The sequence below is a fragment of the Salmo salar genome, chromosome ssa18 (assembly GCF_905237065.1).
Source record: "Salmo salar chromosome ssa18, Ssal_v3.1, whole genome shotgun sequence".
In the NCBI taxonomy this organism is placed as follows: Eukaryota; Metazoa; Chordata; class Actinopteri; order Salmoniformes; family Salmonidae; genus Salmo; species Salmo salar.
Window position 1 is genome coordinate 30,377,809 of NC_059459.1, and position 26,377 is coordinate 30,404,185.

The window sequence follows — 26,377 nt, forward strand, 5'->3', positions numbered from 1 at the left end:
AAAAAATATATTTCCGTTCGTTCAAACATGTCAAACGTTGTATAGCATAAATCATTAGGGCCTTTTTAACCAGAACATGAATAATATTCAAGGTGGACGAATGCATACTCTTTTATAACGTATTGGAACGAGGGTACCCAACATGAACTCGCGCGCCAGGTGTCTAATGGGACATCATCGTTCCATGGCTCTTGTTCGGTCAGATCTCCCTCCAGAAGACTCAAAACACTTTGTAAAGGCTGGTGACATCTAGTGGAAGCAATAGGAAGTGCCAAAATATTCCTAAGCCCCTGTGTTTTTCAATGGGATAGGTTTAAAGTCAATACAACACATCAGGTATCCACTTCCTGTCAGAAAATGTCTCAGGGTTTTGCCTGCCAAATGAGTTCTGTTATACTCACAGACACCATTCAAACAGTTTTAGAAACTTTAGAGTGTTTTCTATCCATATATAATAAGTATATGCATATTCTAGTTACTGGGTAGGATTAGTAACCAGATTAAATCGGGTACATTTTTTTTATCCAGACGTGCAAATGCTGCCCCCTAGAGCCAACAGGTTAAGAGTGTGCTCCTAATCTCAGCTCGTTACCTGTATAAAAAACACCTGGGAGCCAGAAATCTTTCTGATTGAGAGGGGGTCAAATACTTAATTCCCTCATTAAAATGCAAATCATTTTATAACATTTTTGACATGAGTTTTTCTGGATTTTTTTGTTGTTATTCTGTCTCTCACTGTTCAAATAAACTTACCATTAAAATTATAGACTGATAATTTCTTTGTCAGTGGGCAAACGTACAAAATCAGCAGGGGATCAAATACTTTTTTCCTCTCACTGTACCATTACATGTGAAGAGGAGAATCGATACAGGCTAGAATCGGTAGCCTACTGTCATTTCATATTATGAGACAAAAACACCCCCACCCACTCTGCAACGAAGAGTAGCCTACCCTTTGTGCTCGACAGACTGGCCCCGTCATTAGCAAAAAGAAAGAGCAGACAGGCCAGTGCGAGGGAGAGAGAGAAAGCGAGGAGGGGCAGGCGAGAGAGAGAGAGAGAGAGAGAGAGCGAGGGAGAGAGAGAGAGAGAAAGCGAGGAGGGGCAGGCGAGAGAGAGAGAGAGAGAGAGAGCGAGGGAGAGAGAGAGAGAGAAAGCGAGGAGGGGCAGGCGAGAGAGAGAGAGAGAGAGAGAGCGAGAGCGAGGGAGAGAGAGAGAGAGAAAGCGAGGAGGGGCAGGCGAGAGAGAGAGAGAGAGAGAGAGAGAGAGCGAGGGAGAGAGAGAAAACGAGGGAGAGAGAGAGAAAGTGAGGAGGGGCAGGCGAGAGAGAGAGACAGGCAGAACCGTGCACATACGTCTTGGTAATTTGCATCTCGTCATATTTTAATTGTCTAGCATGCCTCACAAATTTACCAAAGTAGCTTAAAGTTTGCCTGTTCCTCTCTGGCTTTATTTAAATTAAAGCGCTTTCCCCAGGCCTTTATAGCCATATAGTCTAGTTAGGGGCACGGAACCCCGCCGATCCTCTACGACTGGAATACCGACATAATCTGCCAAGAGGATTCCAACAGGCCCCTCAGGCGCGACGTCCGCTGAAGGCCCATTCTGCTTACCGCGGCCTACTAGCTACCTAGAGCTACTTGGAACCCTACTAATTCCATGACTGGTCTATCGACGTCCCCGCAGGAAGAGGCAAAAACAGACTTCAACGTCCCCAAAGGCTAGCAACGTCCCCCAAAGGCTAGCTTGCTTGCCCTGGTCTGCTAACTGCTAGCTTGCCTGCCCCGGTCTGCTAACTGCTAGCCCCGGTCTGCCAACTGCTTGCTTGTTTAGCCTCGGCCTACTAAGTGTTAGCGTCGGCCTGCTAACTGTCTGAATCACCGTGTCCCCAGTCAGCCCAACCAATCACTGGACCCATATGTTCACTTGGCTACGCATGCCTATCTCTAATATCAATATGCCTTGTCCATTACTGTCCTGGTTAGATATTACTGTCTTTTTTCACTGTAGAGCCTCTAGCCCTGCTCAATATGCCTTAACCAACCATGTTGTTCCACCTCCTACATATGCGATGACATCACCTGGTTTAAACGTCTCTAGAGACTATATCTCTCTCATCATTACTCAATGCCTAGGTTTACCTCCAATGTACTCACATCCTACCTTACCTTTGTCTGTACACTATGCCTTGAATCTATGCTATCGTGCCCAGAAACCTGCTCCTTTTACTCTCTGTTCCGAACGTGCTAAACGGCCAGTTCGTATAGCCTTTAGCCGTACCCTTATCCTATTTCTCCTCTGGTGATGTGGAGGTTAACCCAGGTCCTGCAGTGCCTAGTGCTCTCATTTGTTGACTTCTGTAACCGTAAAAGCCTTGGTTTCATGCATGTTAACATTAGAAGCCTACTCCCTAAGTTTGTTTTACTCACTGCTTTAGCACACTCTGCCAACCCGGATGTCTTAGCTAGAGGTCGACCGATTAAATCGGAATGGCCGATTAATTAGGGCCGATTTCAAGTTTTCATAACAAATCGGTATTTCTGGACGCCGATTTTTATTTTTTATTTTTAGACCTTTATTTAACTAGGCAAGTCAGTTAAGAACACATTCTTATTTCCAATGACGGCCTAGGAACGGTGGGTTAACTGCCTTGTTCAGGAGCAGAACGACAGATTTTTACCTTGTCAGCTCGGGGATTCAATCTTGCAATCTTACAGTTAACTAGTCCAACGCTCTAACCACCTGCTTTCCAATGCACTCCACGAGGAGCCTGCCTGTTACGCGAATGCAGTAAGAAGCCAAGGTAAGTTCCTAGCTAGCATTAAACTTACCTTATAAAAAACAATCAATCAATCATAATCACTAGTTAACTACACATGGTTGATGATATTACTAGTTTATCTAGCCTGTCCTGCGTTGCATATAATTGCTTAGGTACACGTTGCTCCAACCATAAACATCAATGCCTTTCTTAAAATCAATACACAAGTATATATTTTTAAACCTGCATATGTAGTTAATATTGCCTGCTAACATGAATTTATTTTAACTAGGGAAAATGTGTCACTTCTCTTGCAAACAGAGTCAAGGTATATGCAACAGTTTGGGCCGCCTGGCTCGTTGCGAACTAATTTGCCAGAATTTTACGTAATTATGGCATAACATTTAACGTTGTGCAATGTAACAGGAATATTTAGACTTAGGGATGCCACCCGTTAGATAAAATACGGAACGATTCCGTATTTCACTGAAAGGAAAAAGGTTTTGTTTTCGAGATGATAGTTTCCGGATTCGACCATATTAACCTGTTGGGTCTAGGGGGCAGCATTTGCACGTCTGGATAAAAAAAATGTACCCGATTTAATCTGGTTACTAATCCTACCTAGTAACTAGAATATGCATATACTTATTATATATGGATAGAAAACACTCTAAAGTTTCCAAAACTGTTTGAATGGTGTCTGTGAGTATAACAGAACTCATTTGGCAGGCAAAACCCTGAGACATTTTCTGACAGGAAGTGGATACCTGATGTGTTGTATTGACTTTAAACCTATCCCATTGAAAAACACAGGGGTTTAGGAATATTTTGGCACTTCCTATTGCTTCCACTAGATGTCACCAGCCTTTACAAAGTGTTTTGAGTCTTCTGGAGGGAGATCTGACCGAACAAGAGCCATGGAACGGTGATGTCCCATTAGACACCTGGCGCTACTTCATGTTGGGTACCCTCGTTCCAATACGTTATAAAAGGCTATGCATTCGTCCACCTTGAATATTATTCATGTTCTGGTTAAAAAGGCCCTAATGATTTATGCTATACAACGTTTGACATGTTTGAACGAACGGAAATATATTTTTTCCCCTCGTTCATGACGAGAAGTCCGGCTGGCTTACATCATGTGCTAACGAGACGGAGATTTTTGGACATAAATGATGAGCTTTTTTGAACAAAACTACATTCGTTATGGACCTGTGATACCTGGAAGTGACATCTGATGAAGAGAATCAAAGGTAATGGATTATTTACATAGTATTTTCGATTTTAGATCTCCCCAACATGACGTCTAGTCTGTATCGCAACGCGTATTTTTCTGGGCACAGTGCTCAGATTATTGCAAAGTGTGATTTCCCAGTAAGGTTATTTTTAAATCTGGCAAGTTGATTGCGTTCAAAAGATGTAAATCTATAATTCTTTAAATGACAATATAATATTTTACCAATGTTTTCTAATTTTAATTATTTAATTTGTGACGCTGACTTGACTGCCGGTTATTGGAGGGAAACGATTTCCTCAACATCAATGCCATAGTAAAACGCTGTTTTTGTATATAAATATGAACTTGATAGAACTAAAAATGCATGCATTGTCTAACATAATGTCCTAGGAGTGTCATCTGATGGAGATTGTAAAAGGTTAGTGTATCATTTTAGCTGGTTTTATGGTTTTGGTGACCCTGTCTTTGACTTGACAAAACATTACACACAACTCTTGTAAATGTACTGTCCTAACATACTCTAAATTTATGCTTTCGCCGTAAAACCTTTTTGAAATCGTAAAACGTGGTTAGATTAAGGAGATGTTTATCTTTCAAATGGTGTAACATAGTTGTATTTTTTGAAAAATTTGAATTTTGACATTTATTTGGATTCAAATTTGCCGCTCTTGAAATGCACCTGCTGTTGATGGAGTGCACCACAGGTGGCACGCTAGCGTCCCACCTAGCCCCAAGAGGTTAAATGACCAAAGGCTCGTATTTCTGTGTGTTATTATGTTATAATTAAGTCTATGATTTGATATAGCAGTCTGACTGAGCGGTGATAGGCAGCAGCAGGCTCGTAAGCATTCATTCAAACAGCACTTTCGTACGTTTTGCCAGCAGCTCTTCGTTGTGCTTCAAGCATTGCGCTGTTTATGACTTCAAGCCTATCAACGCCCAAGATTAGGCTGGTGTAACCGATGTGAAATGGCAAGCTAGTTAGCGGGTGCGCGCTAATAGCGTTTCAAGCGTCACTCGCTCTGAGACTTGGAGTAGTTATTCCCCTTGCTCTGCATGGTTAACGCTGCTTCGAGGGTGGCTGTTGTCGATGTGTTCCTGGTTCGAGCCCAGGTAGGAGCGAGGAGAGGGACGGAAGCTATACTGTTACACTGGCAATACTAAAGTGCCTATAAGAACATCCAATAGTCAAAGGTATATGAAATACAAATCGTATAGAGAGAAATAGTCCTATAATTCCTATAAAACTACAACCTAAAACTTCTTACCTGGGAATATTGAAGACTCATGTTAAAAGGAACCACCAGCTTTCATATGTTCTCATGTTCTGAGCAAGGAACTTAAACGTTAGCTTTTTTACATGGCACATATTGCACTTTTACTTTCTTCTCCAACACTTTGTTTTTGCATTATTTAAACCAAATTGAACACGTTTCATTTATTTGAGGCTAAATTGATTTTGATGTATTAAGTTAAAATAAGTGTTCATTCAGTATTGTTGTAATTGTCATTATTACAACAACAAAAAATAACAATAATAAAATGTTTAAAAAAATACCATAATAATAATAATAATGTCTGAATCCTGGCTTAGAAAACCACCAAAAACCCTGAAATCGCCATTGCTAACTATAACATTTTCCGACAAGATAGAACTGCCAAAGGTGTTGCAATCTACTGCAAAGATAGCCTGCAGAGTTCTGTATTACTAACCAAGTCTGTACCCAAACAATTCGAGCTTCTACTTCTAAAAATTCACCTTTCCAGAAACAACAGTGTTGCCGCTTGCTATAGACCTCCCTCTGCCCCCAGCTGTGCCCTCGATACCATATGTGAATTGATTGCCCCCCATCTATCTTCTGAGCTCGTGCTACTAGGTGACCTAAACTGGGACATGCTTAACCTGTTGGGGCTAGGGGGCAGTATTTTCACGGCTGGATAAAAAAACGTACCCGATTTAATCTGGTTACTAATCCTACCCAGTAACTAGAATATGCATATACTTATTATATATGGATAGAAAACACTCTAAAGTTTCTAAAACTGTTTGAATGGTGTCTGTGAGTATAACAGAACTCATTTGGCAGGCAAAACCCTGAGACATTTTCTGACAGGAAGTGGATACCTGATGTGTTGTATTGACTTTAAGCCTATGCCATTGAAAACACACAGGGGCTTGATGAATGTTTTGGCACTTCCTATTGCTTCCACTAGATGTCACCAGCCTTTACAAAGTGTTTTGAGTCTTTTACTGTGAGATCTGACCGAACAAGAGCCATGGAACGGTGATGGCCGATTAGACTCTGGCGCGCGAGTTCATGTTGGGTACCCTCGTTCCAATACGTTATAAAAGAGTATGCATTCGTCCACCTTGAATATTATTCATTATTCATCAGCCGGGTTAGACAATCTGGACCCTCTCTTTCTAAAATTATCTGCCGAAATTGTTGCAACCCCTATTACTAGCCTGTTCAACCTCTCGTATCATCTGAGATTCCCAAAGATTGGAAAGATGCCGCAGTCATCCCCTCTTCAAAGGGGGTGACACTCTAGACCCAAACTGCTACAGACCTATATCTATCCTACCCTGTCTTTCTAAGGTCTTCGAAAGCCAAGTTAACAAACAGATTACCGACCATTTCGAATCCCACCATACCTCCTCCGCTATGCAATCTGGTTTCAGAGCTGGTCATGGGTGCACCTCAGCCACGCTCAAGGTCCTAAACGATATCTTAACCGCCATCGATAAGAAACAATAATGTGCAGCCGTATTCATTGACCTGGCCAAGGCTTTCGACTCTGTCAATCACCGCATCCTCATCGGCAGACTCAACAGCCTTGGTTTCTCAAATGATTGCCTCGCCTGGTTCACCAACTACTTCTCTGATAGAGTTCAGTGTGTCAAATCGGAGGGCCTGTTGTCCGGACCTCTGGCAGTCTCTATGGGGGTGCCACAGGGTTAAATTTTCGGGCCGACTCTCTTCTCTGTATACATCAATGATGTTGTTCTTGCTGCTGGTGATTCTCTGATCCACCTCTACGCAGACGACACCATTCTGTATACTTCTGGCCCTTCTTTGGACACTGTGTTAACTAACCTCCAGACGAGCTTCAATGCCATACAACTCTCCTTCCGTGGCCTCCAACTGCTCTTAAACGCAAGTAAAATTAAATGCATGCTATTCAATTGATCACTGCCCACACCTGCCCGCCTGTCCAGCATCACTACTCTGGACGGCTCTGACTTAGAATACGTGGACAACTACAAATACCTAGGTGTCTGGTTAGACTGTAAACTCTCCTTCCAGACTCACATCAAACATCTCCAATCCAAAATTAAATCTGCTTCCTATATCGCAACAAAGCATCCGTCACTCATGCTGCCAAACATACCTTCGTAAAACTGACCATCCTACCGATCCTCAACTTCGGTGATGTCATTTATAAAATAGCCTTCAACACTCTACTCAACAAACTGGATGCAGTCTATCACAGTGCCATCTGTTTTGTCACCAAAGCCCCATATACTACCCACCATTGCGACCTGTATGCTCTTGTTGGCTGGCCCTCGCTTCATAGTCGTCGCCAAACCCACTGGCTCCAGGTTATCTACAAGTCTCTGCTAGGTAAAGCCCCCCCTTATCTCAGCTCACTGGTCACCATAGCAGCACCCACTCGTAGCACGCGCTCCAGCAGGTATCTCACTGGTCAACCCCAAAGCCAATTCCTCCTTTGGTCGTCTTTCCTTCCAGTTCTCTGCTGCCAATGACTGGAAGGAACTGCAAAAATCTCTGAAGCTGGAGACTCATATCTCCCTCACTAGCTTTAAGCACCAGCTGTCAGAGCAGCTCACAGATCACTGCACCTGTACATAGCCCATCTATTTATTTGATTTATCTTGCTCCTTTGCACCCCAGTATCTCTACTTGCACATTCATCTTCTGCACATCTACCATTCCAGTGTTTAATTGCTATATTGTAATTACTTCGCCACCATGGCCTATTTATTGCATTAACTTACCTCATTTGCACTCACTGTATATAGACTTTTTGTTTTTCTTTTGTTCTACTGTATGTTTTGTTTATTCCATGTGTAACTCTGTGTTGTTGCATGTGTCAAATTGCTATGCTTTATCTTGGCCAGGTCACAGTTGCAAATGAGAACGTGTTCACAACTAGCCTACCTGGTTAAATAAAGGTGAAATAAAACATGACGCCGAGGTAAAATGTTGTGCTACACGTGCAACACAGCATTCCTAACCTAGCCCATAATGTCTGCTGTGTGGATCGAGCAGTCAAGTCGAGCAGTCATTTTAAAGAATAAGAACAGTTCAGCGAGATAACTCAAAGATGAAATCCATTAACGCCTAGATAATGGAATTCATTGCCCTTGACAACCCACCGTTCTCTGTCGTGGATGATGTTGGCTTTCACCCGACTGGACGAGCACCGGTACACATGTTGTCCTACCGGAGTTATACAATAACAGCGTCAGTGCTATTAGCTTCACGACCTATTTTGGAACGCAGTTTGGGTCTTCATGTGTCAAAAAACAAATTTGACATATTAAATAAGCTTTTATTTTGACACGTCAAACATCAGTGCTATTATGGAATGTTGTGTGTTCTGAATTTGCACGTGCAAGCCAAGCACCACCACTACTATCAGTAGCACTGTCAAAGCTGTACCAACAAAAAAAACGTCTGCAAACAAGCAAACACCGACCACGAACGATGTGTTTACAATACTGCGTTGGTAATAAAGCATTATTTGCTTGACCGCAACGTCGACCGGTAGCTAGCTTGCTGGACCGGTAGCTAGCTTTTGCTTGGTACCTAGCCAGCACCAATACAACCAGCCTGAAAACAATGACCAGTAGAACCTGCAGTCATTCATTATTCTCAGCAATGATTTAGGAATCCTTGTGAGTAAGTATTAGCTAGGTAGCCAATTGTTGTTCGCTTATTAAAGTCGAACTTCATTTCATGAAAATAAATAGCTAGCCAGCTACTTAACCCTGTTGCCAAAAGCCAACGCTATAAGCAGCCAGCTAACTTAATCTGTCTACAGTAGTGAGGCTCGACCGGACAGGGTTATCCTGTGAAGCTAGCCACAAAAAGGATTTGGCACAGTAGTGGAATTTTCAGTTTGCCTTCAAAATAAAAGTACCTCTTTGAAAGTGATGCAGATGGTTACAAATTGGTGTCATCATGCCATATTTAGACTAGATAATGTTAAACAAGGTTGGAATGTGAAGCAATGAAATGGGTTATCAGTCTACTCGGTGACACCCACACACAACTGTGAAGCGTTAATGCAAATATTAGCGTTGTAGCTCTTATCGCAGCACTGTGACTGTGTGAAATCACCTCCCCAGTCAGCCTATTGTATTGACATTCATATTGCACTGTACAGCTTTACCTAAGGATTTGGGATCAATGAAATGGGGTATCAGTCTACTCAATAACTTTTCCCCCCAACATCCTCCTCAGAGTTATCAGACTCCAAAACATCCACACGGTATTGTTTTTCCTCTGGAATAGTGTTCAATACACATAGGTTGACAATAAATGTGACTCAATTCACAGTTGTTTCCGAGTCCCGCAATAAGAGCTACGATGCTAATGTTCTCTGGGTGTCACCGAGTAGACTGATACCCCATGTCATTGATCCACAATCCATAGGTAAGGCTGTTCACTGAAATAAGTATACCCCCAATGCAATCGTAAAGTATAATAATACACCCAGTGTGAGTTCAGGTTGTTGTCAAATTAACAAATTGCCTTTTGTTGATTTTTTTAGAACATTCCAACCTCATTTAGCATGATCTTTTCAATTATGGCATAATTCTACTATTTGTATTCATTTGCATCACTGTCAATGACAGTTTTATTTTGAAGGCTAACCGTGAAGTCCACTATTGTGGCTAATCTTTATTGTGGATAGCTTCACATAGATGGGTCCAACCACAATTAATCAAATAAGAACTGTCTTATAAATTAGGGTTATTTTACATTATGACACCTAGCTATCGAGTTAACTAGCTTACTATAGCTACTGAAACAGATTTTATTTATTTATTTAACCTTTATTTAACCAGGTAGGCAAGTTGAGAAAAAGTTCTCATTTACAATTGCGACCTGGCCAAGATTAAGCAAAGCAGTTTAACACATACAACAACACAGAGTTACACATGGAGTAAAACAACATACAATCAATGATGCAGTAGAAAAAAAATATAAGACTATATACAATGTGAGCAAATGATGTGAGATAAGGGAGGTAAAGGCAAAAAAGGCCATGGTGGCAAAGTAAATAAAGTATAGCAAGTAAAACACTGGAATGGTAGATTTGTAGTTTGAAGAAAGTTCAAAGTTAAAATATATATAATATGGTGCAAAGGAGCAAAATAAATAAAATAAATACAGTAGGGGAAGAGGTAGTTGTTTGGGCTATTTATAGATGGGCTATGTACAGGTGCAGTGATCTGGGAGCTGCTCTGATAGCTGGTGCTTAAAGCTAGTGAGGGAGATAAGTGTTTCCAGTTTCAGAGATTTTTGTAGTTCGTTCCAGTCATTGGCAGCAGAGAACTGGAAGGAGAGATGGCCAAAGGAGGAGTTGGCTTTAGGGGTGACCAGAGAGATATACCTGCTGGAGCGCGTGCTACAGGTGGGTGCTGCTATGGTGACCAGTGAGCGGAGATACGGGGGGACTTCACCTAGCAGGGTCTTGTAGATGACCTGGAGCCAATGTGTTTGGCGACGATTATGAAGCGAAGGCCAGCCAACGAGAGCGTACAGGTCGCAGTGGTGGGTAGTATATGTGGCTTTGGTGACAAAACGGATGGCACTGTGATAGGCTGCATCCAGTTTTTTGAGTAGGGTATTGGAGGCTATTTTGTAAATGACATCGCCGAAGTCGAGGATTGGTAGGATGGTCAGTTTTACGAGGGTATGTTTGGCAGCATGAGTGAAGGATGCTTTGTTCGAAATAGGAAGCCAATTCTAGATTTAACTTTGGATTGGAGATGATTGATGTGAGTCTGGAAGGAGAGTTTACAGTCTAACCAGACACCTAGGTATTTGTAGTTGTCCACAAATTCTAAGTTAGAACCAGAGTAGTGATGCTGGACAGGCGGGCAGGTGCAGGCTGCGATCGGTTGAAGAGCATGAATTTAGTTTTACTTGTATTTAAGAGCAATTGGAGGCCACGGAAGGAGAGTTGTATGGCATTGAAGCTCGTCTGGAGGGTTGTTAACACAGTGTCCAAAGAAGGGCCAGAAGTATACAGAATGGTGTCATCTGCGTAGAGGTGGATCAGAGATTCACCAGCAGCAAGAGCGACATCATTGATGTATACAGAGAAAAGAGTTGTAAATGCTGGTAAAGTTGTCGAGATGTCGTTGTTCTATGTTTATGGGGAAGAACATTGTTTGCATCCATGAGCTAGCTAGCTTTTATTTATGACCAGCACTGACAACTTTACCAGCATCATAGCAATACGTTTATGAATCGTTGTGACATAGGAAATACGAGTGATAGTTATTACACATTGATTACACTATGTAAAAAATGAATGAACATGTTAAATTATTATGTGACGTGCAGTTATATTCAGGTCCAGATTGGTCAACAAGCTTATTTGACACGCAAAGACCCAAAAGACGTTCTATAGTATGAGAAACCCTCTTGAGAATGAAAGGACTGAACAAATGAACAACGAAACAGAACAGGAAGTGAAAGAAATAGGTTTTGATGATGTTTTACTGGTAATGGGGACATACGTAAATGCCAACAAAATAGCTTTTTGGTCAGTGTGGTGTAACCTTTATTTAACTAGGCAAGTCAGTTAAGAAGAAATTCTTATTTACAATGACGGCCTACACCGGCCAAACCCGGACAACGCTGGGCCGATTGTGCGCCGCCCTATTGACGGCCGGATGTGATACAGCCTGGATTCGAACCAGGGACTGTAGTGACGCCTCTTGCACTGAGATACAGTGACTTAGAATGCTGCTTCCATGTGTGTGTGTTAACTATTAAACTGTACTAGAATGCTTAAAAGGCAGCTAAAATGTTAAATATTGGTTATCGGTATCGGGTTTTTTGGCAAGGAAAATATCGGATATCGGTATCGGCCAAAAATGTCATATCAGTACACCAACTGTGATAACTGCACTGTGATTAAATTATGTGGGGGAAAAATTGGTTATGGATTTTTCTTAACGTTAAGGACCCCAACTTCACACCCCTAGTTGTAACCCATTATGCTGGAGTGGATACACCACGGCAGTACAATAGACAATGATAAAATGCCCAGTGACATGTCATTTCATAGGCCTTATGTTACACTACATCATATCCAGCAGACAGGCTGGGTGTACAATGGATGGATTGATGGCCTAATCTAGAGACATGCTGGGAGAGAAAAAGGGAGAAAGAGAGCAATTGTAGCTTGGCACTACAGTAGTCAGATCCCAGGGAAGAGATAAGATCACTGGGTTGGTAGTAGTGAGTAGCAGTGACAAAGTGTCAGGACATAACTCATTGTGTCCCCATGGTTTATGTGCTGCTGGGAGTGGGACACTGGTCGGCAGGCAGACAGACCCACTGGTCCTGTCCTAGTCCGTGCGCACGCGCGCGCACACACACACACACACACACACACACACACACACACACACACACACACACACACACACACACACACACACACACACACAGCTGATTGGGAACTTTGGGCCTGCTACACTTCAAAACAGATGCCAAGTCTGAGGAAGAGACAAAAAAAAAGCGATAAGGGCATAGAAAGAGAGAAACGGGGAGGGTGGGTGAGATAGCTAGAGGACTTAGAGAAAGAAGAAGACAGAAAGAGAGGCCTACTCTTAACGACTGCCTCTCAGCTCACCACAAATCAGTAGAGCGTAAAAACAGAGGTGTTTTCAGAGTACACTGCACACACCTGAGCCGTTGAGGTGTAGCACAGTCGCCCAGAGGCAATGGTCCATCTCCAATACACAGAGAGAGCTCCTGTCAGGGAGCAGTGCATAACACATTCCTCTTGGTGTCTGTTTAAATCAATGTCTCAGTCAGTCAGGAGAGAGAGGCCTATACAGGTAGAACTACTCTATAGGTGAAACACCAAAGCACTGCAGGGGACTGGGAGAAGTCTCTACACAAAGCACTGCAGGGGACTGGGAGAAGTCTCTACACAAAGCACTGCAGGGGACTGGGAGAAGTCTCTACACAAAGCACTGCAGGGGACTGGGAGAAGTCTCTACACAAAGCACTGCAGGGGACTGGGAGAAGTCTCTTCACAAAGCACTGCAGGGGACTGGGAGAAGTCTCTACACAAAGCACTGCAGGGGACTGGGAGAAGTCTCTACACAAAGCACTGCAGGGGACTGGGAGAAGTCTCTACACAAAGCACTGCAGGGGACTGGGAGAAGTCTCTACACAAAGCACTGCAGGGGACTGGGAGAAGTCTCTACACAAAGCACTGCAGGGGACTGGGAGAAGTCTCTACACAAAGCACTGCAGGGGACTGGGAGAAGTCTCTACACAAAGCACTGCAGGGGACTGGGAGAAGTCTCTACACAAAGCACTGCAGGGGACTGGGAGAAGTCTCTACACAAAGCACTGCAGGGGACTGGGAGAAGTCTCATCACAAAGCACTGCAGGGGACTGGGAGAAGTCTCTACACAAAGCACTGCAGGGGACTGGGAGAAGTCTCTACACAAAGCACTGCAGGGGACTGGGAGAAGTCTCTTCACAAAGCACTGCAGGGGACTGGGAGAAGTCTCTTCACAAAGCACTGCAGGGGACTGGGAGAAGTCTCTACACAAAGCACTGCAGGGGACTGGGAGAAGTCTCTACACAAAACACTGCAGGGGACTGGGAGAAGTCTCTACACAAAGCACTGCAGGGGACTGGGAGAAGTCTCTACACAAAGCACTGCAGGGGACTGGGAGAAGTCTCTTCACAAAGCACTGCAGGGGACTGGGAGAAGTCTCTTCACAAAGCACTGCAGGGGACTGGGAGAAGTCTCTTCACAAAGCACTGCAGGGGACTGGGAGAAGTCTCTTCACAAAGCACTGCAGGGGACTGGGAGAAGTCTCTTCACAAAACACTGCAGGGGACTGGGAGAAGTCTCTTCACAAAGCACTGCAGGGGACTAGAAGGCATGAAATTGGTTTTTATTAGCCCTATTGCACCAAATGTGTATGAATGAAATCAGCTAGAAATGCTATAGCATAGTTTATTATACAAGGCAAAGATACCGGTGGTCTACTTAGGCTATATATTCTGTAATTGACTAAATACAATTCTCATATTGGCAGTTTTGACGGATTGATTTATTTAAAATCCCATTGAAAGAATTCCCATAATAAACTAAATGTGGCATTAGGGCCCTGCATTTTGCACAGTGTGACATGCCTGGATTTGAACTTTTATTAAAGCTTTTCATAATCTGAGAACCAATCAGGCTAATGGTGCATAAAGTGAAGGTACATTTCTCTCGGTTTCCCACAGCAGCCATATTGGGAGGGTTGGAGAAGGTAGAACCAAAGCACTGCTCTTCCTCCACTGCCTTCACAGTCTACGTGCTTGCAAGTGTGTGTGTGCCTTGAAGTCAAAGGGGTGTGTCTTGTGTGTGTTTGTACAGTGAATGATACATGCACTGTGTGTGTGTCTCAGTGAAAGAAGGAGAGTCTGCCAGTGAGGAAATGCGAATATGAGGGGATGGCTTGAGAGCAGGTTGCTATCACACACGAGCTAAGTCTCCTCTCTCTTTCTGAAGCAACTAGGAGGCTCGTCTCCGCTCTCTCACCAGCCAGCCTGGTTAAACGCAGTAATCGCGTCAGCCTGAATCGCTGCACTTAAGATAATGAAAAGAATTCAAAAATACCTCTCTACTACAGCTCTCCCTGTGTGTGTGTGTGCTGAGGCTGCAGCAGCCGGGAGGGGGGGAGGGAGGGAGGGAGGGAGGGAGGGAGGGAGGGAGGGAGGGAGGGAGGGAGGGAGGGAGGGAGGAGTTAATACAGAGGGCAGTGGAGGCATGATAATACACGTCTCACAGAGACACCGTACAACAGGCAGGCAGAGTAGAGCTAGTCCTCTGGTGAATAACCACCATGGACCCACTTGGACTGCGTACTACATGCAACCATATCCTCTATGTAGTGCACCACTTCTGACTAGGGACCATATTAGTGCACTACTTTTGACTAGGGCCCATAGGGCTTTGGCCAAAAGTAGTGCACTACATAAGGGAATAGGGTGCCTTGTGTGACGCAGTCGAAGTTCCATACATACAGCCCTGCTGCTGCTCCTCTCGTCTACAGCATTAAACAGCAAGGTGGCAATGTGAAAATTGCCAATGTCGCATGTTTAAGAGAGATGGTTCAGTGAGTGAAAGACACCTGTGTGATGAGTTATAGTTACTCATTCCTTGTGTTCTAATTATTTCCCCCCCCCCTCTCTGCATTGTTGGGAGGGGCCCATAAGTAAACATCTCCCTCACCACCTCGCTCCCTCTCTCCGCACAGCCACTGACTAAATGAAGCATGGTATCAACCACCATTCAAAACACTGCATTTTGGTGAACTGCAATACACTAAAAAGGGAGTATGCACTAAAGTGTGTATGCATGCATTTTAGGAACATAACAATTCACAGACACATTGGTACCCGATTCAAATGTTTAATGATACAACACCATTAGTCTGTGGACCCTAAACCGATCCAAATGGGGCATGCATAGGTCTGGAAAACCCATTCAAACGTTAAGAATCACCAATTCTTCCAAAAATACCATCTTTTGTGACAACTAATGCACCCTCTCCTTCAGTGTCGAACAAAGCATAGAACTGTGTTGTAAGTCATTGATCTACAAGAGATTTTGCATGCCTAACAACCCTAGGGAATATAAGTAGCCTTGGCAAAGTGCTCACTATTTCGATGGTTCAGGTTCACCATCAGCAATATTTTTAGTAGTTAAAACAATCAGTAGACCTACAGTTGAAGTCGGAAGTTTACATACACTTAGGTTGGAGTCATTAAAACTCGTTTTTCAACCACTCCACAAATTTCTTGTTCACAAACTATAGTTTTGGCAAGTTGGTTAGGACATCAACTTTGTGCATGACGCAAGTAATTTTTCCAACAATTGTTTACAGACAGATTATTTAACTTATAATTCACTGTATTACAATTCCAGTGGGTCAGAAGTTTACATATACTAAATTGACTGTGCCTTTAACCTGTTAGGGACAGACGTTCCGCTAGCGGAACGCCTCACCAATATCCAATGGTAGTGCCTGGCACGAAAAACCTTAAAAATGCTATAATTTCAATTTCTCAAACATATGACTATTTTACACCATTTGAAAGACAAGACTCTCGTTAATCTAACCACATTGTCCGATTTCAAAAAGGCTTTACAACGAAAGCAAAACATTAGATTATGTCAGGAGAGTACCCTGCCAAAAATAATCACACAGCCATTTTCAAAGCAAGCATATATGTCACAAAAACCAAAACCACAGCTAAATGCAGCACTAACCTTTGATGATCTTCAACAGATGACACTACTAGGACATCATGTTATACAATACATGCATGTTTTGTTCAATCAAGTTCATATTTATATCAAAAAACAGCTTTTTACATTAGCATGTGATGCTCAGAACTAGCATTCCGACCGCAAACTTCCAGTGAATTTACTAAATTACCCACGATAAACGTTCACAAAATGCATAACAATTATTTTAAGAATTATAGATACAGAACTCCTTTATGTAATCGCGGTGTCAGATTTTAAAATAGCTTTTCAGTGAAAGCACATTTTGCAATATTCTTAGTACATAGCCCGGCCATCACGGCTAGCTATTTTGACACCCACCAAGTTTGGCCCTCACCAAACTCAGATTTACTATAAGAAAAAATGGATTACCTTTGCTGTTCTTCGTCAGAATGCACTCCCAGGACTTCTACTTCAACAACAAATGTTGTTTTGGTTCCAAATAATCCATAGTTATATTGAAATAGCTCCGTGCGTTCAGGTAACTATCTGAAGGGTGACGCGCCGGCGCATTTCGTGACAAAATTTCAAAATATTCCATTACCGTACTTCGAAGCATGTCAAACGCTGTTTAAAATAAATGTATGCGATTTTTCTCGTAAAATAGCGATAATATTCCAACCGCGCGACGTTGTATTCGTTCAAACACTGAAAGTAAAACATGGAGTCATCTCGTGCACGCGCGCTCCAGTGTCATTGTTCTCAGAAGGACCACTCACAAAAAACCCTGCTGTTTTTCGCCCAGAGACTGGAGAGCTCTCATTCCACTTTCTGGCGCCTTCCTAGAGCCAATGGAAGCCTTAGAAAATGTCACGTTACAGCAGAGATGCTGTATTTTTGATAGAGATGCCCTAGTAGGAGAACAAATTCTCAGACAGGGCACTTCCTGTATAGAATCTTCTCAGGTTTTGGCCTGCCATATGAGTTCTGTTATACTCACAGACACCATTCAAACAGTTTTAGAAACTTTAGAGTGTTTTCTATCCAAATCTACTAATTATATGCATATTCTCGTTTCTGGGCAGGAGTAGTAACCAGATTAAATCGGGTACGTTTTTTATCCGGCCGTGAAAATACTGCCCCCTATCCCTAACAGGTTTTAAACAGCTTGGAAAATTCCACAAAAATGATGTCATGGCTTTAGAAGCTTCTGATAATTGACATAATTTGAGTTAATTGGAGGTGTACCTGTGGATGTATTTCAAGGCCTACCTTCAAACTCAGTGCCTCTTTGCTTGACATCATGGGAAAATCAAAAGAAATCAGAAAAAATATAGTAGATTTCCACAAGTCTGGTTCATCCTTGTTAGCAATTTCCAAACACCTGAAGGTACCACGTTCATCTGTACAAACAATAGTACGCAAGTATAAACACCATGTGACCATTCAGCTGTCATACCGCTCAGGAAGGAGAAGCGTTCTGTCTCCCAGAGATGAACATACTTTGTTATGCGAGATGTGCAAATCAATCCCAGAACAACAGCAAAGGACCTTGTGAAGATGCTGGAGGAAACAGGTACAAAAGTATCTACATCCACAGTAAAACGAGTCCTATATCAACACAACATGAAAGGCCGCTAAGCAAGGAAGAAGCCACTGCTCTAAAACTGCCATAAAAAAGCCAGTCTACGGTTTGCAACTGCACATGGGTACAAAGTTCATACTTTTTTGTGAAATGTCCTCTGGTCTGATGAAACAAAAATAGAACTGTTTGGCCATAATGACCATCGTTATGTTTGGAGGAAAAAGGGGGTGGCTTGCAAGCCAAAGAACACCATCCCAACCGTGAAACATGGGGGGTGGCAGCATCATGTTGTGGTGGTGCTTTGCTGCAGGAGAAACTGGTGCACTTCACAAAATAGATGGCATCACGAAGAAGGAAAAGGATGTGGATATATTGAAGCAACATCTCAAGACATCAGTCAGGAAGTTAAAGCTTGGTCGCAAATGGGTCTTCCAAATGGACAATGACCCCAAGCATACTTCCGAAGTTGTGGCAAAATGGCTTAAGGACAACAAAGTCAAGGTATTGGAGTGGCCATCACAAAGCCCTGACCTCAAACCTATAGAAAATTTGTGGGCAGAACTGAAAAAGCACGTGCGAGCAAGGAGGCCTACGAACCTGACTCAGTTACACCAGCTCTGTCAGGAGGAATGTGCCAAAATTCACCCAACTTATTGTAGGAAGCTAGTGGAAGGCTACCCGAAACGTTTGACCCAAGTTAAACAATTTAAAGGCAATGCTACCAACTACTAATTGAGTGTATGTAAACTTCTGACCCACTGGGAATGTGACGAAAGAAATAAAAGCTGAAATAAATCATTCCCTCTACTATTATTCTAACATTTCACATTCTTAAAATAAAGTGGTGATCCTAACTGACCTAAGACAGGGGATTTTTACTAGGATTAAATGTCAGGAATTGTGAAAAACTGAGTTTCAATGTATTTGGCTAAGGTGTATGTAAACTTCCCACTTCAACTGTATATGGTCATTTTCAGATACACAGGGTAATGTCACTGTGCCCAGGTTTGAGTGCTGACCAATGCAAGGTAGGCGGCCTGTTCCTGATCTTGCACATTAAAACAATACCCGTAAAACACCAGTATCAACATCAACAGTGAAGAGGCGACTCCGGGATGCTGTCCTCCTAGGCAGCATCCCGTGGCTGTGTTCTTTTGGCCCATCTTAATCCTTTTTATTGGGCAGTCTGCAATATGGCTTTTTCTTTGCAACTCTGCCTAAAAGACCAGCATCCTGGAGTCGCCTCTTCACTGTTGACGTTGAGACTGGTGTTTTACGTGTACTAGTTAATGAAGCTGCCAGTTGAGGACATGTGAGGCGTCTGTTTCTCAAACTAGACACTCTAATGTACTTGCCCTCTTGCTAAGTTGTGCACCCACTCCTCTTTCTATTCTGGTTAGAGCCAGTTTGCGCTGTTCTGTGAAGGGAGTAGTACACAGCTTTGTACAAGATCTTCAGTTTCTTGGCAATTTCTCGCATGGAATAGCCTTCATTTCTCAGAACAAGAATAGACTGACGAGTTTCAGAAAAAAGTTATTTGTTTCTGGCCATTTTGGGCCTGTAATCGAACCTACAAATGCTGATGCTCCAGATACTCAGCTCGTCTAAAGGCCAGTTTTATTGCTTCTTTAATCCGGACAACAGTTTTCAGCTGTGCTAACATAATTGCAAAAGGGTTTTCTAATGATCAATTAGCCTCTGTACGCCTATGTAGATGTTCCATAAAAAAAATCTGCTATTTCCAGCTACAATATCATTTCCAACATTAACAAATGTCTACACTGTATTTCTGATCAATTTTATGTTATTTTAATGGGCATTTTTTTGTTGCTTTTCGTTCAAAAACAAGGACATTTCTAAGTGTCCCCAAATGTTTGAACGGTAGTGTATCTAGATACGTATCCTATTGAAAGGGAAAGACGCACATCCCTAATGCATATATACGATGTGCATTTATCAAGAGTCAACTGTAGTCCACCTTTAAACTGTCTGGGAACGGTTGGTTTCAGCCTCCATTTGAGAAAGTGCATACAGGCTGAATGAATGGCTGTCATTCAGATGCAACATTTTAAAAATGGTCTAGTTCACCAATAAATTTAAAAAACAGACCGCGGCTGAATGTAATTGGGGACCACTGGTCTCGTAGGACAATAACTGAGTGTATAGTACTGGCTATATGAAATCTACTGTACAATGGAAAATAGAGAATATGACTGACACCATGTTATGGATTTATAAGCATCGTTATACGCATGCACATCATGCTAGGGTCGATATGAAAGGGCACGTCAGCCGCGAGAGCATTTCCATGGAAACAAGTCAGGCTGTGAGCGTATAATATAAAAGCCAGGAAGCACTTGTATTTAAACGTAAATGCAAATTACATGATATTACTATATTGATGACAACTTGGGAAATTACGTGCACATTTAGCCCTACACAGAATAGGCTACTGCATTTAATTTCCCCTAATAAACCTAAAGTAAAAGGACACTTGAATTACAGTGAACAAAAATATAAATGCAACATGTAAACTGTTGGTCCTATGTTTCATGAGCTGAAAAGATCCCAGAAATGTTCCATACGCACAAAATGCTTATTTCTCTATTTTGTGCACAAATGTGTTTACGTCCCTGTTAGTGAGCATTTCTCCTTTGCCAAGATAATCCATCCACCTGGCAGGTGTGGCATATCAAGAAGCTGATTCAACAGCATGGTCATACACTGGTGAACCTTGTGCTGTGGACAATAAAAGGCCACTAAATTTTGCAGTTTTGTCACAACAGAATGCCACAGATTTCTCAAGTTGAGGGAACGTGCAATTGGCATGCTGACAGCAGTAATGTCCACCAGAGTTGTTGCAAGAACATTGTATGTTCATTGCTTTACCATAAGCCGCCTCCAACATACATTTTGAGAATTTGGCAGTATGTCCCACAGACCTCACAACCGCAGACCACATGTATGGCGTTGTGTGGGTGAGCGGTAGCTGATGTCAACGTTGTGAACAGAGTTCCCCATGTTGGCGATGGGGTTATGGTATGGGCAGGCATAAGCTACAGACAATGAACACAACCGCATTTTACCCAGGGCAATTTGAATGCACAGAGATACCGTGACGAGGTACTGAGACCCATTGTCGTGCCATTCATCTGCTGCCATCACCTCATATTTCAACATGATAATGCAAGGATCTGTACACAATTCCTGGAAGCTGAAAATGTCCCAGTTCTTGTTCTTCCATGGCCTGCATTGTCACCAGACATGTCACCAAACATGTCACCCATTGAGCATGTTTGGGATGCTCTGGATTGAAGTGTATGACAACATGTTCCAGTTCCAGCCAATATCCATGAAGAAGTAAATTCATTAGGCCCTAATCCTCATTGCAGAGCAGTGGGACAACATTCCACAGGCCACAATCAACAGCCTGATTAACTCTATGTGAAGGAGATGTGTCGCGCTGCATGAGGCAAAACGGTGATCACACCAGATACTGACTGGTTCTGATCCATGCCCCTACTTTTTTTTTTTTTTTTTTTAAAGGTATCTGTGACCTACAGATGCATATCTGTATTCCCAGTCATGTGAAATCCATAGATTCGGGCCTAATGAATTTACTTCCTCATATGAACTGTAACTCAGTAAAATCAATGAATTTGTTGCATGTTGCCCTCTTTGTTCAGTATAGTTTGATGGGGGGGAGCATACCTAAATACAGTGAAATAGCCCCATCTGTATCCTATACATTGTAGAATATGCCCACTATGAAGGCGACTCTATATGTGCATTGCAACTGTAATGAAGATATGTTGTTACCTATATACAGGTGGTCTCTTAAGTGTTATTCTGGAATACATATTGCATGCTTCTCATTCAAAAGGAGGAATGGCAAGTGTGTTCATTTAGCATCTACTGCCTAGCCAAACAGTAGCAGAGTCCACACAGACTATAATAAATAGTAATAAGAGTTTGGTTATAGAGCCTGTGGCCTCTATGTCTCTGCTGGTGATCATTTGCTTATTTGAAGGTAAAATGTTGCTGTGGAATGAACAACGTGATGCTGAAACAGAACCAAACTTTGGTAACAACCTAAAATGTGAAAATGTGCATTCTTTTCAGCATCACATTTTTCATTCCACAGCAATATTTCACCTTCAAAAAAGTTCCATCCTGAAAGAAACCACAAGGGCCTCACAAGGACCTGGAGTTCTGGTATTATGGCTTTGAATGCTGCATATCAACACCCCTAATGTCAACATGAGAATGACATAGCTAGTCAATGATCCTTAGGATCACGTGGCTAGGGTTGGAAGGAAACAGTTTTATCTTATGTTGAATAGCCTTTAGAAGTATTGCACAGCAGACCACCCTGTAAGTGCACTATGAGACTTGGGTATAGGTTGCACTTCAATATCTCTAATGTTGTGTGGAGGAATGTAGCAAGAATGCGTCATACATTTTGATGTGCAAAAGTGTTGCATGCGTGCATGGTATCTTACCAGACGAATGGTCAACGGGTCCACCGCCGTTAGTAAAGAGTGCAGAATACAGCTCAGGGTACGTCTTCTCCAAGGCCACACACAGTTCGAGGAAATGGTCGCTTTCCTTGTTCACAAGCATCTTCAAAAGCTGGTCCACTTTCTCCGCGCTGGAAGAGCAGTTTTGGTCCAGTTCGAAGCGGTCGAGCTGGCTTAGAGTACCGGAGAGTATCAGCAACTCTATCAGCCGGTCTGCGTCAGTTATTGAGTCCAGCAAGTTTTGGTGGCATTGGTCTAACAACTCTTTGTGCTTTGGCTCCATTGCCGTTCGCTTTAGTTCGGTAGCTAACTAGCTAACGTTAGCAGACTGGTTAGCTAACGTATCCTTGGCTTTATTTCTCCAAAATGACCCCCCTGCCCGATAAGCGAACAAGGAACTAACTTCCTAATTGTCACTTGTATGAATTCAGCAGAACAGCCATGACATCTAATGGCATGGGACAGCAATTTTTTATAACAAATAGGAAAAGGCACACGAAGCCATATTTGTTGCCTACTGTTGACTGCACTAAACAGCCATACATTTTCCCAGGTTACTTACGTTTGGCAACTTCGTCCATTTTTGCGTTATTCCGAGAAACCCCTGCCCTAACACATGAGCTTTTTCCAAAGAGTCATTTATTTCATGCACTATACCAACTCAAGTGCTAGGAAAACTACCGTAACTCGCTCGCTGTTCCCCAGCTATACTGTATCCTGCGCAATGTCTGGGCTGTTCAGCAGCTGCTGCCTGCTGTCAATCAAATTCCCATACAATGCCATGTAAAGTAGAACGAGGCGGGCCTTACCCCAAGACACACCTGATTTTTCAATGGGCATACGTTCTGAAAACCTAGGCGGAAAAGATGAGAATGGATTTAAAACAATGCATAAAAATGTTGCTGTGATACATACATTATAGCAGAAATACATTGTAGAAGAGGCAGTAATGACAACCAACTCAGCAAACATTGTTGTAGCCAATTAAAACATTTTTGGTATCCAACATATATCCATTTTGGTGAGATGAAGAGATTTTCACTGTACTTGACATTAAAAATTAAAAATTGAAACTGAAGAGATGTTTTATTATGTTTATATGAATATCAATGAATATGTTTAGATTTATTAAAATCGTTGAATATATTCATTCATATGGTTTTGTTGTAAAACAAATCTGTTTAATTACATAGCAATATACACAGCGCACAAAACATTAGGAACACCTGCTCTTTCCATGACAAAGGCTAACCAGGTGAATCCAGGTGAAAGCTATGATCCCTTATTGATGTCACTTGTTAAATCCACTTTAATCAGTGTAGATGAAGGGGAGGAGACAGGTTAAAAAAAATATATTTTTAAGCCTTGAGACAGTTGAGACATGGATTGTCTATGTGCGCCATTCAGAGGGTGAATGGGTAAGACAAAATATTTAAATGCCGTTGAACAGGGTATGGTAGTAGGTGCCAGGCGCACAGGTTTGAGTGTGTCAAGAACTGCAACGCTGCTGGGTTTTTCATGCTCAACAGTTTCCCGTGTGTATCAAGAATGGTCCACCACCCAAAGGACATCCAGCCAACTTGACACAACTGTGGGAAGCATTGGAGTCAACATAGGCCAGCATCCCTGTGGAATGTTTTCGACACTTTGTAGAGTCCATGCACCAACAAATTGAGGCTGTTCTGGGGGCTATAAGGGGTGCAATCAATATTAGGAAGGTGTTTCTAATGTTTTGTCGACATATGTATACATGTGATACTGAATGAACCATTCTTACCAGTGTGCCAACTGTACTGAGACATTTCTCAGCCTCTGACACATTGCTGTGCAGCCAAAATGAATTGAAGGGAGGCAGCAACCAAGAAGATGAATAATACCATCACTAACACAGAGAGGCTGCTGCCTTCATACAGACTTGAAATCATTGGCCACTAATTGATCACTAGTCACTTTATTAATATTGCCACTTTAATAATGATGTTTACATGTCTTGCATTACTCATAACAAATGTATATACTATATTTTATACCATCTATTGCACCTTGCCTATGCCGCTCAGTCATTGCTCATCCATATATTTATATGTACATAGTCTTATTCCATCCCTTTACTTAGATTTGTGTGTATTAGGTAAATGTTGTGGAATTGTTAGATGACTTGTTGATATTGCTGCACTGTCAGAACTAGAAGCACAAGCATTTCTCTACACTCGCAATAACATCTGCTAACCATGTGTATGTGACTAATCAAATTTGATTTGATTTGATTTAGCATGTTGGTTGTGAATACGATCAAATAGTCACAGAGTAGCAGGCCTGGAGTGTAATCATTAGTCTAAACAGTTAAACAAGAGTTTCTATTGGACAAATTCAGTTAAGTCCCTTGCCATTTAGTTTGCTTCCATTTAAGAAACATTTTGGGGTGCTTATATTTGCCCTGTTTCAATGCATTTACAAGTGGGTAACCTGTAAAAGCGTGAGGTGTGAAATGAAAATGTTTTTCTTTTGCATATCCTGAGAGAGTGAGGTCATGGCCAGGGATCAGCCATTATTGACAGCGCCCCTTGAGCAATTTGGGATAAGTGCCTTGCTCAAAAGCACATCAACAGATTTTTCACCAAGTCAGCTCAAGGATTTGAACCAGCAAACTTTTCGGTTATTGGTCTAACTTTCTTAACCGCTAGGCTACCTGCCGCCCCAACAGAATCACCGGAATGAATACACCCCTAGGTTCAAATACAGTTAATTTCAAAATAAGTATTCAGATAACCTTTATTTGAAAAAACAAGTACTTATTAGAAAACACTCAAATACACGCCGATGCATTTAACCCAGGTATTTGAAAATAGTATTTCAAATAAGTATTTGAAAATACGTTCAAATACAATTTGATTGAGTAGTTGGTTTTAACAAATATCCATTAAAATACTTAAAGACAGAAAAAAGTTTTAAATAACAAATACCTAATACAGATGTATTTGAACCCTGGGCTGTGTTCAGATCGAAAATACGTCACTGATTTCTTCAAGCCACCCTCCACGATACCCACCAAACGTACCTTAAAGTCTGTTCAAGAACGTTGAAAAATGTTTGAGGGAAACATGCAGTGGCGACCCATCATTCATTTTTGGCTTGCCTATTTTGCATGTTATTTTGGCATTAATACTGTCACATATCAGTTTGAAAACAATGTAAAACAATTACATAATTGAGTTAATAAAGCTGCATACTGTCACGTCCTGACCAGTAGAGGGTGTAGTTGGCTCAGGACGTGGCAGAAGAGAAGTGTGTAGGTTGGTTTGTTTCATTTATTTTGGCCGTGTGGCTTCCAATCAGGCACAGCTGTTGAGGGTTATTGCTGATTGGGAGTCACACATAAGTAGCCTACTTTTCCTTTGGGGTTTGTGGGTAATTGTTCTTGTTACTGTGTTAAACGTGACAGGACTGTTTTGGTTGTCTGTTTATTGTTTTGTATTGTATAGTGTCCGTTTGATCATTAAATATACGATGAACACTAACTCCGCTGCATTTTGGTCCACTCTCTCTAAAGACAGCCGTTACAGAATTACCCACCACAAGAAGACCAAGCAGCGGAGGAAGGAGCAGCGCCAGGAGGAGCAAGAATCCTGGACCAGGGAGAGAAAGGACTGGACATGGGAGGACATCCTGGACGGCAAGGGATCTTACACTTGGGAAGAGATCCTGGTCGGAAGGGATCGCCTCCCATGGGAACAGGTAGAGGCACTCAGAAGA

At 42.2% G+C, this 26,377-nt stretch overlaps 1 protein-coding gene across 6 annotated transcripts in view; it reads right to left on the bottom strand.

Annotated features, from left to right (window-relative positions):
- The window catches only part of LOC106577192 (disks large homolog 5), a 125,185-nt gene extending 101,806 nt beyond the window's left edge, over window positions 1-23,379 (bottom strand). For 5 of the 6 annotated variants that reach the window (XM_014155050.2, XM_014155051.2, XM_014155047.2 and 2 more), the window contains exon 1: window positions 22,607-23,378. In XM_014155050.2, coding sequence (XP_014010525.2) covers window positions 22,607-22,907 — 301 coding nt within the window. In that variant the 5' untranslated portion in view covers window positions 22,908-23,378. Of the gene's footprint in view, window positions 1-22,606 lie in introns of all 6 variants that reach the window. The other variant, XM_014155048.2, reaches the window with a different exon arrangement.
- Window positions 23,380-26,377: the final 2,998 nt, after the last annotated feature.